The sequence below is a fragment of the Phocoena sinus genome, chromosome 12 (assembly GCF_008692025.1).
Source record: "Phocoena sinus isolate mPhoSin1 chromosome 12, mPhoSin1.pri, whole genome shotgun sequence".
NCBI classification, from domain to species: domain Eukaryota; kingdom Metazoa; phylum Chordata; class Mammalia; order Artiodactyla; family Phocoenidae; genus Phocoena; species Phocoena sinus.
Window position 1 is genome coordinate 62,247,973 of NC_045774.1, and position 17,972 is coordinate 62,265,944.

General features: G+C 34.6%; 1 protein-coding gene across 1 annotated transcript in view; it reads right to left on the reverse strand.

Annotated features, from left to right (window-relative positions):
• Window positions 1–4,984: 4,984 nt before the first annotated feature.
• Window positions 4,985–17,972, reverse strand: part of MANEA (mannosidase endo-alpha) — a 73,931-nt gene continuing 60,943 nt past the window's right edge. Inside the window, exons 4-5 of the mRNA XM_032651289.1 lie at window positions 11,015–11,091; window positions 4,985–10,185 (exon numbers count right to left, since the gene is read on the reverse strand). Coding sequence (XP_032507180.1) covers window positions 9,528–10,185; window positions 11,015–11,091 — 735 coding nt within the window. The 3' untranslated portion in view covers window positions 4,985–9,527. The remainder of the gene's footprint in view (window positions 10,186–11,014; window positions 11,092–17,972) is intronic.

Here is a 17,972-nt window from a genome sequence, read left to right on the forward strand (position 1 = left end):
GTGTATTTCTCTGTCTTCTCATTTTGCTTAACTTACTGTGTTTGTGGTCTCCTTTTCACAGGCTGCAGGTTCGTAGTTCCCATTGTTTTTGGTGTCTGCCCCCAGTGAGTAAGTTTGGTTCAGTGGGTTGTGTAGGCTTCCTGGTGGAGGGGATTGGTGCCTGTGTTCTGGTGGATGAGGCTGGATCTTGTCTTTCTGTTGGGTAGGACCGCATCCAGTATTGTGTTTTGGGATGTCTGTGAACTTAGTATGATTTTAGGCAGCCTCTCTGCTAATGGGTGTGGTTGTGTTCCTGTCTTGCTAGTTGTTTGGCATAGGGTGTCCATCACTGTAGCTTGCTGGTCATTGAGTGGAGCTGGGTCTTAGTGTTGAGATGGAGATCTCTGGGAGATCTTTCACCATTTGATATTACATGGAGCTGGGTGGTCTCTCGTGGACCAATGTCCTGAACTCACTCTCTCACCTCAGAGGCTCAGGCCTGACACCCGGCTGGAGCACCAAGACCCTGTCAGCCACACGGCCAGGTACATGGGGAGTTTCTTGACTTTTGGGAAGTCTGAGGTCTTCTGCCAGGGTTCAGAGGTGTTCTGTAGGAGTTGTTCTGCATGTAGATGTATTTCTGATGTGTTTGTGGGGAGGAAGGTCATCTCCACGTCTTACTCCTCCACCATCTTAAAGGTCTCCTACAGCTGCATTTTTAATGTTAGTTAATGCAGATAAAATGAAATTATATATGCCAATAGTATTTGGCTACAACCATGAAATCATGGAAGATGTCTACAGTTTTCTTGCAAGTAGCCCAAGGGTAATAGAATAACAATAAGAAATGTTCATGAACAGAAATCTTGTGTAACACATTGTTTTGTATATGCAAAGCTTCATATGAATCTATCTTCAGTTCAACAAATGTTTAATTCACACCTGCTCTGTGCTGGGCACTGGGAATATAAAGGTGGAAAACACACACTCACTAATTAGGGCCAGGCTTCAAAGTTCCAGGGAATGCTGCATTTCATTAAATTTAGTGTTGGATCTATGACTATTTTTTAAAGAAACTTCTATATTCTCTTTTCTATGTGTATTTTATATTCTTAAAAGGAATTAAAACAAAGATATTTCCTACGCTCAATGTGCTTATAGTAGAAAGAAAGATACTCATGTATGAAACCTATCTCAAAACAAAGTAGCAGGTGCTAGAATAGAAGTGTACTTTGCCTAACCTGTATGAGTGTAGGAAAAACCTTGGGTGTAGGGAAATATTACCACATAAGTTGACACTATAGTAGAATGGCATAGTTTTCTCAGCTCTATGTCTACTCAACTGTGGGACATTGGCAATTTTGGTACATATAGTTTTCTTAAGTATAAAATAAACAAAAGCTGCCTCAGAATGTTGGATGAGTATTCCGTGAAATAACATGGACAGCACTTAACAGTGTTTGATACACATTAGATTCTTGTTAGAAATGTTTATATTTCCTTTTTTTCCTTTACCTTTCTGTCCCATTCTCATCCTCTTTCCAGTAGGAGTAAACTAAGTGAGGAACAATGGGAAAGACATCACTTAAAAAAAAAAAAAAAACCCACAAGAACCCAAGTCTTCATGAGGGTATAAGTTTTGGTTATCCCTCTGAAGTATAATCTGAGGGATAATATTACTGTAGCAGAAATTCTGAGGGGAAAAAAAGAGGAGAGAAGACTGTCGTTTTAGGTATAGGACAGTAATGGGACGTCTTGTATACCTTGAGAAGAAGTTTGTGCTTTCTTCTGTAGGCAGGCAATTTGGAGTCACTTACATAATTTGAAGCAAGAGAATGGCCTAGACTCTGAGTCTAGAGGTTGATTTGAGTTAGACAATACCGTAAGTATATAAACTAATTGAGAATGTATAATAGGCCAAGTGAAAAATTATGATGTCCTGGATATGATCAGAAACAGTACACACAGAATAGCAAAAATATTTAGGAAATAGCTAGGGAAAAAAAGGAAGTAGTACTTAATGGTTGATGGGACTTAGAGCATGAGAAAGTGTGATAAGGCAAAGAATGACCTTAGGTTTCTGGTTGTGTGGCATGAATGACAGTGTCATGAATGGAGAGAATGAGGAGGGAAGATGAGAAAGTCTGCTACTAGTGGAAGAGGAATTATTGGTCATATGGTAAAGATAATGATTAACTTAACAAGAGAATGCCAAATGGTTTTTGAAAGTGGGTGAAGTGTTTTATACTAACACCAGAAAAGTATGAGAGCTTTAGCATTGTCAGTCCTTTTAATTTTAGCCATTTGTATCAGTGTGTAGTAATACCACATTGTGGGTTTTTAAAAATATTAATATACAGAAAATTCATTTGTTGTTTTGGGTATGCTGGTGGGGGAGTTGTATAGCTTTGAATTTTGGCAGATGTACAGACTCAGGTAATCACTACCTCAGTCAGGATACAGAATAGTTCCCTCACTCCTAAACCTTAGTGGCTACTAATCTGTCTGTAGTTCTGCCTTTTCCAGAATGTCATATAAATAGAATCATACAGTACATAATCCTTGGAGGCTGACTTCTTTTACTTAACATAATGCATTTGAGATTCATCCATGTAGTTGTATGTATCAGTGTTTTGTTACTTATTATTACCAAGCAATACTGTATGAATGTACCAGGTTAATTTATGCTTTTACCCACTGAAGGACATTTGGGTTGTTCCTCTTTTGAGTATAAAAATGACAGTAATGGCCAACATTTGTTGAACATTACCATGTTTCAGGGCTGTTTTAGGCACTTTATTTGTATTAACATATTTAATATTCACAACAATGTGATCTGAAAGGAAGAGATTAGAGTAATAAAATATAGAGTGGATGACGAATGTTAATTTTAAGGTTGGTATAATCTTATAGAATTCTTCCCCCCGACCCCCGGCAGATTTTTGTCTTAATTATAGAAATGCAGACTTTTTTTCTTTTGATGCTGTTAATAACATTAGTATAAAAATAATTTTAGTGCTGATTAGCAATCTGAGCCATCATCCAATCCAATCCCCTCCTTTTAAAGATACGGAAACTGGACAGATCAATTTATAGTAAACGTTCTGGTTTATTTTTTGTTAATGAATGGTGAGCTATGGTTAATATACTACCAATTCAGCAAATGTAAATCTTTTTCTATATAAAATTCTGAGCTATATAGTTAATTTCATTTTCCTTTCTGGAACTAATCTGTATTTGACTCAGTTGCCTTTCATTTTGATTATTTATGAGAAAAGCTCTGTCATGGATATAGCTGATTAGACATAAGGAATCCAAAAATGTAAACTGTATCACATAAAACATAATGCTTTGTAAGTTAAAAAATGTATCTTAAAAGAAGCTAGCACCTGACTTAAATGTATATCCCCTTCACCACTACACTCATTATTAAGATATATACAATGGAATATTACTCACCCATAAAAAGATTAATATAATCTTTATTGTATTATATTATTAGTATCCTCTTTATGAGACTCCTCAGAAGAAATTCTTCTCTTAATAGCAAAGCAGCTATACTTTTCTTGAGAAATTTATTTCTATCTTATACTATGGACAGTGCACAATGTGTACATGATGAGATGTTATTTTTCATACTGGCTACTCAAAGCTTGGATTTTAAATTTGTGACCACCAGTATAGCAGTGTATTGACCACATTATTCAGTTTTTATTTAATGCTGGGCTCAATAAGTGCATTTTTATTCTTGCTCTCCTTTTAAGACTGTATTGTTACATGGTATGTATTCTAACAAATCACTAACATCCTTTTTGAAACAAAGCAGATAAGAAAGGCAGGTGAAAGATAGGAAGGCTGAATAGTGGGCAGATAGGCAGAGGCAGGCAGGCAGGCAGCAAAAGGACAGAAAGTAGGTTGCAGAAGTGGAGACTAGAATTAAACACAATTACCTACAGTTTTTTTTTCTACCTACTTGCCAGGCTTCAACAACGGATCCATATCTAAAAAGCAACAGAATAAAAAGCATTCCAAGTCCCTCTCAGTGAGTATTAATTCAAATCAGCTATTCAAAAGTCAAATTAGGAGGAATAATAGAGAAGATTGGCTGAGAGATATGCACCTAACTCACTTTTTTGGTGCTTTAATTTCTGATTTCTTATCTTATTCTGAGATAAGACCTGGGGAAAGCTATCACATCATCAAAGCCACATGGATTTACTTTCACTGACTTGTGTTTTATTGTTTTATACTTGGAGTATATCCAGTAATCATCACAATAACTAGTCATATGAAATCCCCTTGAGTGTTATAAAACATTCAGGACATTTTTCATAACCTAGTTTTACATTCTTTGCATCAGCAGTCACAAACTAATGACCAATGAACTGAGCCAACCAGTATTTTAAAAATCTTTTGCAGTATCTGCCAGCATGTTATAATTAGAAAAATTTACAAACACGCAGGCATACATACTTCCTCGTTTTAGGGACCCACAGCTACAGAAGGGGCAACACTGACAGGAGCTGTTAGCAACTACTCTTATTAGAAGACAGTTGTCCACAGTCGCTATGACTCTATAGGGTTTAAACCTGATGCATTTACTTACATTGCCTGACAGTCTCCTATAGGTTTCTGCATTTTTGACCCTAGGTATAACGCCTATTTGAGAAATGTATTTTAAAATGTATTGACAAGGCAAAGTTTGCCTTGCATAGGAAAGGAGGTGCTTCTTTTCTGGAACAAGAGCCATAACATCTTGCATTAGCTACTCAGAAGCTCTCAATACCAAATGTGTAGTCAGCCATATATGCTAGTATCATATATGTATGTTCCTTTTTAAAATTCTTTCATTTATATATATTAATTTTGTAACAGTTTCTTATGAAAAATATGTCAAATCCTTTTTGCAAAGAATCAGCATGCACATATTCTTATAGGAGGAAACACTACCTAAATTTTATTTAAGAATGACTCAAGTAAAAAAATGAAATGAGAAAATAATGTGCATTAATGGAATATTTTATTTGAGGATTAAATTAAGCCTTTAGCTACAAACACTCATGAGGAAAAATAAAACAGAATTTCAGCTCAACTACTGTTCATATAATGACTGTCACTAAATATTGTTCTTACAAGATACCTAAAAAGCCAAGAGCATAATTTTCAAGAATGTACTTTAAATATAACAATGCAGCAAATTTTCAAGTAAGAATTTAGCTATCAGATTTGCAGTTGACTTTTTACATGAAGCCAGACTGGACTGCACAATTTTAATAGTAATGGCTTAACAGTCTGCCATATGGATAATATGTTTGGGTAATTAACGATATATAGAACGGCAGTACTCAAATATAAATTTAGTGTGTATAAACTAAAAAAAGTGTGGCTGCTATTCTTAGGTGACTGTGTTCAAACATATACATTTCTAAAAGGTACTGCATGTATTACAAATGAATTTCTTCTAACTATTTTTCTCTTTTGCATATGATATTTTCAAGATCCGTATAAAAGTCACATTGTTAGATACTATAATCAAATTAACATGGTGATATATAGTGCTTTGAAAACGGCTTTTATAAAATGGACTGAAAAATACTTTTATGCATGGACATAATTAATGTATTTTAAATGCTACTGAGTAGCAGAAGACTGCCACTTTGTTGTTTATAATGATTGTTGTTTGACTTTTTAAACAGGTTAAAAATCTAAAGTAGGAGATATCTGTATATGTATGGCTGATTCATTCTGTTGTGCAGTGGAGGCTAGCACAACATTGTAAAGCAACCATACTCCAATAAAAATTAATTTAAAAACTCTAAAGTAAAAACACAAAAGCATGACAATACAATCATATAGTATAAGTTGAATTGTATACAGAATAATCACTACCATGGTACATCATTATTTTGTTTCATGAAATAATTATTTCAATGAGATAGACTCTAAGGCTTTTTAACTTTATGGTTACATTTAAGGTTATATAAATGAGAAATTTGAACTTCAATATATAAGATGCTTTAAATGAAGTTTAGAACACACAATATAAAAAGTACCACTATGTTTTGACTTCAGTAAATTTTAGATCTATGATTATTTGCTTATTAGGTCTTAAATTATTTTTTCTTTTGATATAATAAATGGTAATTACAACAACAAAATCTAGTAACATTGAAAAATATTCCCCCCTTCATTAATAGTTGGGAATATAATAGCACTACCGCTAAGTTCTTTGACTTGACTAAGGATGACTCTGTAAGTAAGCCAAAGTAGTACCTGCATTCTGAAGGATAATAATCCTGTATTAACCATACTATAACATTTAGCCTTTATGTGGATATATAACAGTCAGTATATAATTTAAATTTAAAGTACATTTAAATTTACAGTACTTTTTTTTAAAAAAAAGGAATAGCTGAGCCAAAAATCTCTTTTTGGCTCAATTTTTCTTTTTGAAATTGTAAATATTTATAAAAATAAAATTTGCTGGTCATAAATAAAGTATTGCTTCTACACTATGGGACATGAGAGTGTTCGACCTTAATTCAAAATTTAGATAAAGACTTTTAAGGACTGCTTCTGTAGGCACTATAGAGTTTAGGGGCAGTCACTATGTTTAAATTGAATAACTGTGATCAGTTTCAAAAACGGCTTGGTTATGAACTTGGTAGGTTCTCTAGTGGCTTGTTACTTTTGCTGTTTTAGGGTAAGATCAATTTTCTAAAGGATGTTGGAGCTCATATATGATTATGCCCAAAGAATAAAAAAATAGGAAACCATCTTCCAAATTAAAAAAATTCGTATTTTTGTGTGTATAACACAAATTCACAGATTTTAAAAGTACAGTTAAAAGATATCTACTTTTTAAATGCTGTATATTTCAAATAGAGAAGATATATAGAGTGGCGACTGACTACTACTTTTGAACTGTTAATCAGAAATTAAACATTTCATAAAAAAAGAAACATTTTTATATCTAAGATACAATTTATTCCCTGTATGCTTTTATTAGGTGAAAGTTAACTACTTCATGTAACAAAATAGTCATTTTTAAACTACTCTTAAAACAAAAAATTAATATACAGCTGAGATCAACATCAATTACAGCAGTTTTTGACAATGTCAGTCCTTAAAGAGAGTAGTAAAAGAAAGATTTGATTTCTATACAGTCAAAAAATTAGACTGATTAAACCATAAAATAATTCATTTTGATTCATGCAGTGCATATATTACACTGTTTTTTCTTTAACAGTTACTTTAGTTTATTGAATTAAATAAAAGCAAAGAATTGATTTCTTGTGATTATGCAATCTAAACTTGTTATAAGTCAAATGGTAAAGGCAGCTGTAATGAATACCTGAGGAAGATTTTGAAAGCATTCTTCCCTAAGAATAACAAAATTATTAGAGATAATTCCTTCTAATAACTGTTTTTTTAAGAGCAGGAGAAAAGAAACATGATATTCAAATAGTTATAAATCAGTAAACTATCATTAGAGCTGATTCCAAACATTCTACCCTTGAGAATTAATTAACTTTCTGCAATGAAGACAGAATCTATTTTATCTTACTTTGAAACCAACTGTCAGTGGCTGGTTGGGGTAGTGCATTAGAACAAAGCTCAGAGGGAAATTCTGCAGTCCTAGATGATCTATCTATATGTCTGCAATGGGAGCAGGAGAGAAATGGTGGTGTCCGTGTTGAGGATTTGCTGACCTTGTTTTTATACACTTTCTCTTAATCTCAGAACTATTTCATAAAATTGTCATTATGGGTTCAGCCATACAACATAAGCAATGACAAAAATTCCTGTGTGTTAGACATCTCTCTAACTAAACTTTAATAAAATATGGTATGTTATAAATATTATTAAGTATACCATATTTAGAGTGTATCCCTAAGATAACATATAGTGGCTAACTGGATGTAAGAAAAAAAAATCCACAGGTTATATCTGTATGAGTGTTCCTCATGAAGATACTTAGTTGTAACATTATAGTGATTTATTCTTGTAATTTCCTCTACAAGGTGAATTACTAATTACTATTATATTGGTTTCCCATGGTCTGAACATTCTGAGAAATGGCAAATTCTCAGTTATAAATAAGTTTAACATTAATCATGCTTCTTTTCAAAGACATGATAGTTAACTTCAAAAGCACTGCTTAAAATTAAATTTCATTGTCTACTGAGTTATTTTATGATAAATTCCACTGCTAATTTGTTTCTGAATGAATGTCCATATATTCAGAATATTTATATGTATTGTTTAGTATTTCCCTATTGCTTACATTTAATAAATTAAATATCTAAAAAAAATTCATGTAATAGCATATATATTAGATTTTTTTACTATAGTTCTAGTTACAAATATTAACTATAATAAGAGTGTATTTTATTCTGTAGTTTTTAAAGTAAAGAGATTCATTTTTACAGATGATTAATTTGTCACACTATGACAATTGATCACAACTCTTTAACCTGTTAGGTAACATAAAAGTATAATGTTTTTAGATGGGGATGTTATATTATAGACAATAAAGTCTTAAATATTTCCATCATTAAGTGTTATACCTAATAAGTCAACTTAGTAATGAACTTTCATTTCCATATCCTTAAAATCTGAAATGGTAAGTAAATTTTCTCTATTAGTTTTAGTAAAAACAGTTTAAAATCTTAAAAGAAGGCAATCCAATGATAGTATCAACTTTTTCTTATCTAACAGTTGGTCTCTGATTAACATTAAATTGAAAAATATGAATAAGTTAAAGATTGACAAGGTACCCTAAAATAACATTTGAGGCACTGTATTTTCATAATTGTAAAGCAGCTATTTTTTTTTAATAACTGAGAAGCAATCCTTAACCTTTATGAAAGGATTTTCCTTCTAAAGCCTGAAATTCAGCATTATAATGTAGAAACATTAGACATGCAAAACACCTAGCAAGCTCTAGGAAACCAAAAATCTGCAAATGATGATACATATTGTACTATAGAAAGCAGACCTTCCTAACAAAATATGGTTCACAGTAAGGCTTAAGGTATATGATATTTTTCTGAAGAATTGTTATTGGAGAGTTATCCAGAGTCTGAATGCTAATATGATGAAGTTGACTGGATCATTAAAAAAATGAAAAAGGAACCATGTACATTATCTTTTAGGTCTTTGTTCTTCAATAGACATATCAAATATATACACAGTCCTTTTTCTTTGGGCCCAGAATACAAGTAGGATTTAATTGTGTGCTAACTACTCTATATAACACAAGCAATTACCTATTGTGAAACAAAAATAGCTATAAAGCAGGATTTCAATTCCAGTCAGAAATTCACCAAATTATGCCACAAGGAATGTTATTTGCACAACTTCTCTCAGTGCAACATCGCCATTGTGAAAGGTGGCAATGATAATATTACTACCTTTAAAAATGTACAAATTATTTTTATTAGAGATAATAGTACATACTGACTTGGATAGTTTTCTTTCCATAACTCAAAAGGAATGTATTGAAATTAGGTGATATCTATAATTATTAAACTTTAATCAATGCACTAAGAAACAGGTAGCTGGTGATCGAATGCATAAGTTGCTCTTTCCTTACTGTATTTTTCAGACCACTTACGAGTTAGATCTAGATAAAGACTTGGTTTATGAGGCCGGTAATCCAGGTACACGGTATTACTGATTCTTTTGGGAACAGCTTTTTCAATCTGAGTTCCTTCATGCCACTCATTAAAAGAGGTGATGGAAATTATACTGGGGTGGGCTTGGAGTGCAGCACTCAGAGCATCCTCATAATATTTCCCATTGACTCGGTTGCGAGTGTTTTGACTGTTCCACGGACGGATGCTGGTATCTATGTATCCTGGGCCCACACTTGGGATGAACATTAGGTCGAACTGATCACAAAAAAATTTTAGCTTAGCCCAGTTCTCATAGGATGAGCCATAAGTAAAGCCATTTGTGGCAAAATACGTATAAATTCCATCAAAACCACCTCGAAGAATTTCATATCTATGTTTTTTTTCTACTAGAAGTGCAATAAACAATGCATCATAAGGAGAGTTGCGAATGCTCTGAGACCCTGAGCTGGTTAACAGATTGGCCCATTTTTCAGCTGTTGTGATATAGGAATCATAGACATAAAACAGTGGAAGAGCACTGCCATTCTTAGTCTTGTACCTGTAAAAGGCAGGATGATTTCCATATCTAGAATACAAACATATATGAAAGCAAAATGAATATTCATAACTCAGTTGCAATAGACAATAACTGTTTATGTATTGAAAATGAAGGTAATCAGTGCAGTTTAAGCACACTGTTCACCTTTGGGGAATTAGCGATATAAGTGTAAACATTAAAAATGCATTTTTAATTTTACACATTGAAAAATGAGATACTGGATACATTAAGACATTAACAAACAAGAAATTACACTGAGGTTTAGAAATGATGACTAACACAATAAAAAGCCCATTTTCTACATGAAAATACTGTTTGTTTTTTTTTGTATAAGTGATAAATGTCCCACTGTTGCTGACATGTTTTTTGTAAGAATATGGCAGCTGTCACAGACTATTATTAGTAAACCCTTAAACAAAATGAAACTGTATTAATAAATTCTTTCCTTGTAATCATACTAAATGAAAATATTAGATGTGGATCTGCCATATCTAATGGCAATTCAAAATTGCAAAAGCAATTCACATTTCATACTCTGAACTTGCTTTTAAAAAGACAACTCTATATTCATAAGATTTGCAGAATACTAATTTAAATGTCAGATGACAGAAATCATAGTCTAATATACACATAAAACAGTAAAAACAGGAACCTGTAACTATTCATACAGAAAGTGAATTATAAGGAAATTCAGAAATGTTCTTTAAAATGATTGCAGTATTCATTACAAAATTAGTTTAAACTAATTTTAATATGTCATACTGTAAGTCATTCAAATCTCTCAAATATAAACATACTTATAACAGTAATTATCATTGGATCATATAACAGTAATTATAGGACAGAAGAAACTCACTTGTCTATAATGTATCTGATATTTTGGTACATGTTTTTATCATCTCGATTCTTATATGGTTCAATGTGAAAAGTGACCTAGAACAAAAAATATTAGAGAAAAAATTGTGATGTAAAAATAAAAAGGAAATCATATTCCATATTTTTAATAACCTTAATTTAAGATGAATGCGTTTATTAAAGTATAGTTGATTTACAATGTGTTAATTACTGCTGTACAGTGAAGTGATTCCGTTATACATATATACACATTCTTTTTTTATATTCATATTCTTTTCCATTATGGTTTATCATAAGATTTTGAATATACTTCCCTGTGATATACAGTAATACTTTGTTGTTTGTAATACTTTGTTGTTTATCCATTCTGTATATAAAAGCTTACATCTACCAACCCCCTCCCCTGGCAACTACCAGTCTGTACTCTATGTCCGTGATCCTGTTTCATAGATAGGTTCATTTGTGTCGTATTTTAGATTCCACATGTAAGTGATATCATATGATATTTGTCTTTCTCTGACTTCATTTAGTATGATAATCTCTAGTTGCATCTGTGTTGCTGTAACTGGCATTATTTCATTCTTTTTTTTAAAGGCTGAGTAGTATTCCATTGTATAAATGTACCACATCTTTATCCATTCGTCTGTTGATAGACATTTAGGTTGCTTCCATGTCTTGACTATTGTGAATAATGCTGCTATGAATATTGGGGTGCATGTATCTTTTTGAATTATAGTTTTGTTTGGATATATGCCCAGGAATGGGACTGCTGGATCATATGGTAATTCTATTTTTAGTTTTCTGAGGAACCTCCAAGTGGCTGCACCAACTTACATTCCCACCAACAGTGTAGGAGGGTTCCCTTTTCTCCACACCCTCTCCAGCATTTGTTATTTGTAGCCTTTCTAATGACAGGTGTCAAGTGGTACCTCATTGTAGTTTTGATGTGCATTTCTCTAATAATTAGCGATGCTGAGCATCTTTTCATGTGCCTACTGGCTATCTGTATTTCTTGTTTGGAGAAATGTCTATTTAGGTCTTCTGCCCATTTTTGGATTGGGTTGTTTTTTTTGTTGAGTTGTATGAGCTGTCTGTGTATTTTGGAAATTAAGCACGTGTCGGTTGCATTGTTTGCAAATATGTTCTCCCATTCTTTAGGTTGTCTTTATTTTTTTTATAGTTATTTATTTATGGCTGCATTGGGTCTTTGTTGCTGTGTGCGGGCTTTCTCTAGTTGCGGCAAGCAGGGGCTACTCTTCGTTGCAGTGCACAGGCTTCTCATTGTGGTGGCTTCTCTTGTTGTGGAGCACGGGCTTCAGTAGTTGTGGCTTGCAGGCTCTACAGCACAGACTCAGTAGTTGTGGTGCACAGGCTTAGTTGCTCTGCATCATGTGGGATCTTCCTGGACCAGGGTTTGAACCCGTGTCCCCTGCATTGGCAGGTGGATTCCTAACCACTGTGCCACCAGGGAAGTCCTGTCTTTTCGTTTTGTTTATGGTTTCCTTTGCTGTGCAAAAATGACAGATTTCATATGTACTCTTATTCAAATAATTTATAATAAAATTACTTTAAAAAATCAAAAACGAGTACTATAATGGACAGTAGTTTTCAGAATGCTTGCTATTGATGTGGTTTATATATTTCTACTATGATAGCAGAAAGCAGTAACCAAAAAAGGTTATATATAAATCAAGAAAAACTAATTATGGCTACCAAAACCATTTTGTATGTCATTTATAACTAGTGGAGTAGATTAAGGGAAATATCATGTGTACTGTCTACTTAAGATCTGCAAAAACAACTATGAGAATTTTCACTTTTATTACTAATTTTACTGACTTACCATTAACCATTACTTTTTGGCAATATAATAAACTAAAATATTGTCAATAAGAGTTCAGTTTCTATGAAGCATGTATGGAATTAGAGACTTCTATGCTACTGCAATATAAAATGCCTTTGTTTTCAACCACCTAATTAAAGTGAAATATATTCATCAGTGCTACTAGTTTTCACATAATTATAAAGTCAGACAGCATTTAGTGAAACTATAATTCTCTACTTTTAATAAGATTTCAGTAATATTATACAAAGAAAGTTTTTATTAGTAACAAAGTAAAGTAAGGTCAGTTTCGTTTGTGCAGTATATTGTAAGTATGGCTAGGGCAGTTAGATTTTGCAGTAGCTCTGGTATGTATGTGCTCTTTAACTTCAAGTGAAAGAAAAGTGGCAAGGGTATAGGTATTTTCATACTCTTATATAATGTAACCTTGGGTAATCTCCCTTTAGCTGTAACATTTCCTAAGTAAGTTTCCAATTTATACATAAAGGACACCAAATTTAAGCAAATATAGTGAATTTGCTTTTGAAGTTGCAAACTCTACATGGCTTCCTTCTTTTTTGTAAAGTGCAGATCAATACATTTATAGTAATTCAAAAAGCCACTATTTTATACAATACTTAATAAGTTAGAAATATGAGGGAAAATATTAATTGCAATAATATTACCTTGTAGGCTTAGTGAATAAATAATGTGATGTATCACCATTGCACTGTTCCATTTGGAAAAATCTATTAGACCAATATACTATAATGACTTTAAAAATGATAGAATGCTATATACAAAATCAAATGTTTGCATTATCTTTAGATGGGGAAGTAAGAGTCCTATAAGTGTTCCCTCATTTCATGCTTCTAATTTTGACCATGCACCCAAAGTGTACTTCCTAAAGTGAAAATCTGATGATCCTGGAGAGTGATATTAGCAATATGATGACATAAAATGTTCCTACTATTTATTCCTTTTTAAATCAACAAATTGGACATTCATACATGAGCAAAAGTGCCTTTGTGGTGTTCTGGGACCTAGTGTCTTATTCCAAGGAACACAGGAGTTGTCTCACTCACCACAAAGATGGTAAGAGAAAAACGTCTGCTCGAGGTGGGGAACCAGAGGAGCCAGCCAAACTGCCTAGACCCCTTTTGTTCTTGCCAGGCAAAAAACTGTGTCAGTAAAGACCCAGGCAGGCACTCACATACAAGACAGAGAACTTGCGGAAGTAGAACTTGCGGAAGTCTAGACCTCCCAACGGGAAACTTCAGCACATAACTGGAGACAAAAAAAAAAAAGCTAGTTTGGTTGCAACAGAAGGCAGTAGAGAAGCTTTCCTGGCACCATGCCTCTGCCCAAAGACACACTGAAAGGGGAAAAGGAAAGCAGTGAGTGAGTGCCCAGCTAGACTGGAAGTGGCTGGAAAAATCATTTCTCCACCAGCAACTGGAGTACTAAGATGGGAGCTTTAGAACCAGGGGTAGGGAGGATATTAGGAAAGATGCAAATTAGAACTTCAGTTGGTGGGAAAGGGATTGTTCTTAGCAGAAGTCCACCTAGGAGCCAATGGGATCACCCTACTGGATCTGCAGGTGCCCCCAATGTACCCAGTGGTAAACCCACACTTTCCCCCCACTCTACGTTTGCTCCTTGTGTGGGTCCCAAGTGCCACTGCAAGAGAAAGCTCCAGCAGACTGAGAGCATGCTCAGAAACCATGAACTTGAGCTATAGCAACCTTTTGGAAAACAAGAGAGGTTTCCAGTAGCCAGCCTGGTGAACTGTAAGAAACAGAGATGGCATAAATGTTTAAAAACTCACCCAAAAGAGGGAACAAGAAGACTGGAGCAGGTATAAATTCACAAAAACAGTAAAAACCCGGATAATATCAACACTACAGAATATAACATACCATCTGCTGAAGGCAACAAGAAAAGAGTTAAGAAGGTATCTACTACTTCATATGCAAAAACCACAATGCAAATCCAAAGGGATTATGAAACATCAAGGAAACATGGCATCACATAAAAATTATCTATTTCTAGCAAACTCAAAGCCACAGAATATTGCAACCTATCTGATAAAGAGTTGAAAATAGATGTTATAAAAAACTCAACAGGTTACAAGAAAACTCAGAAAGACAATTCAATAAAATCAGGAATAAAATATGTGAACAAAATGACCCTTTAAAAGAGAAAGAAATTTTAAAAAAGAACCAAACAAAAATTCTGGTGCTGGATAGCATGCAATGCAGAGAATATGTAGCAAGGCAGAGCATATGAAGATAGAAAAACTGACTTGGAGGATAGAAGATTTGAAATAACACAAAAGAGAAGAGGGAACTTAGAAAAAGAGCAAAGAAAGCCTACATGATCTATGGATATCCATATATCCTCACAAATGTCAGGATAATCGGAATTCCAAACAGAGAAGGCAGGGGCAGGAAGTTAACTTAAAGAATAATAGCTGAGAACTTCCAAAATCTGAGGAAAGACTTGGACATACAAGTCCACAAAGCTAGTAGATCATCCTAGTATCTCAATGCAAAAAGACATTCTCCAAGATATTAAAGGCAGGCGAGGGAAAAAAAAGAAGAGAACTTACAAAGGACTGCCAATAGGCTATCAGCAGATTTCTCTGTAGAAATTCAATAGGCCAGAGGACAGTGGAATGACATATTTGAAGAGTTGAAAGATAAAAGTGGCCAGCCAAGACTACTTTATCTAGCAAAGTTATCCTTTAGATATGAAGAAGTAAAGCCTCTCCCAGACAAACAAAATCTGAGGGAGTTCACCACTATTAGATCTGCCTTGCAAGAAATGATGAAAGGAGTTCTTCAAGCTGAAATGAAAACATACAAAATTACAAAATACTCTGGTAAAGATGAGAAACATACAGCCAGACTTAGAAAACTATAAATCTGTAGGAGGATGGTGTGTTAACTACTCAACTACAGTATAAAGGTTAAATGAAAGTAGGAAAAATAACTATACCTACTATAAGTTAATAAATATAAAAAAGAGGTAAACTGAGGCATCAATATGCAAAAGGGAGGAGCAAAATAATGGATACCTGAGGGGTTAAAGATAAGTTTCTATAAACCTAAAATGGACTGTTTTATCTAAGAGATGTTTTATGGAACCCCCCCCCCTTGATAACCACGAAGCACAAATCTAGAGCAGACGCACAAAAGAGGGGGGAGAAGAGCATACCACCATGAAAAATAACCAATTTACACATGTAGGCAGACAGAGAGAAAAAGAAATAATGGAAATACAAAACCAGACTGCAGTTGATAAGATTACATATTAATAATTGCTCTGAATGTAAATGGATTGAATTCACCAATGAAAAGGCACATAGTGACTGGATGGATAAAGAAACAAGACCAAACTGTATGGTGTTCTTAAGAGATCCCATTAAGCTTTAAGGATGCACACAGACTCAAAGTGAAGGGGTGGAAAAGATATTACATGCAGGTAGAAACTGCAGTGGAACATAAATTTCAGAATGTAAATTTAAACAGGGATGAAAAATTAAATGACCAAGTAGAAGCTAACTTTTTATGGAAATGTTCCATGTGCTGTGACAATTATTTTTGTGTTTCTTCTGGTTATTTTCCTCCATATCAACAGATCTTTATAATTCACTGTACTTAAGATGATTACTGTTAACTTTCTTTACAAAATTATGTCTCAGCAATTGTCAAATATTTTTGTTTCTTTGTAGTTTTACTTTATAATTTTATTGACGTAAATATATCTCTGTTCTAGTAGGAAAAATAAATGGTTCTGGTGATGAGGGTGATGTAGGAAGATCCTGAACGTACCTCCGCCCATAGACACACCAAATCTACAGCTAAATATGGAACAATCTCCTCCAAAAAGAACCTGGTGGAGTGACCCCATCACATCTGGCAAACAAGAGGGAAACCACATCAAAGCAGGTAGGAAAGGCTGAGATACGATCTCACCATAAAGCCCATCCCAGCAGTGACATACAATCAGGAGAGAACTCAAAACCCAGAGCTTCTCCCTGAAGAACAAATAGCTTGTATCCCACATCTGGCATACCAGTTTCTAAGACCAGCCCCTGAAAGATGAGTCCCCAAAATATCTGGCTTTGAATAGCCAAATGGATGTAGCTCTTAAAGAGCTTGCATGTAGACTCATCCATCCCAGGACCAGTGCAGAAGAAGCCCTTCAAAGAGCACCCAAATGTTACATAAAATAAACTCATTTGCCAGTTTTAAAAGCATTGGTCTGAGAGGCAAGGGTCTGCTGGGATATTCTATGGGGAAAGAGGCTGGAGGGTTCTATCTTCCTGTTGGTTCTATCTTCCTGTTCACCCTCTGCTTGTTAAAGCCAGCAGGTGCCATTTTTTTACTTTCTTTTCCCTTTTATCTTTTTCTTCTTTCAGCAGGTGCTGTCCCTGTACTCTCCATCTGCCCCACTCCATGTAGTGGGTGTCACTGTTGAGCTCTTCCTCTGTCATGCTCTACAGCACCAGTATTTCCCAGAGGGGAGCTTCTACCTGGTTACCTAGATTTTGCAGCTGCCACGAAGGGACACCTCTAGATCACATGGACCTGGAGGCCAGGGGAGCTTGTGTCCTGGGTCCCATGGGACTGTAACAACAGACAGTTTTTGGTAGAGTACCACTCCTATGGCATTGCACAGATATCCAACTGAAACATACCCACAGTCTTTCTGAGAAACAGGCCTACTTCCTTCTATAGCAGCTTTGGCCTGTGGGGCAGGCTTCTGGTTTTGCACACTTATAGGAGCCTACAGAGGTACTCTCAGGGAAGGGAGACAGTGGGCACAATCTTTGCACTCTCTCTCTGCCTTGCTCCAGAGCACTGTTGTCTTCAGAAAAGGAGTTATATTCTTATATCCTTGGCTGGTGCTCTGATTTTTGTAGCTTGCCAGGGGATGCCTCTATATCACTTGGCTCTGGTGGTCAGGGGGAGCTTCAGGTTTGGCACAGTTCCAGAGTCTACAGAGGCACTCAGGGTATGGAGGTCAGAGAATGCCATCTTTTTGCTCTCCTTCTACCTTGCTATAGCTCACTGGTATCTCCCAGAAAAGAACACTTAACTGGAGCCCCAATTTTTATGACTGCCACCCA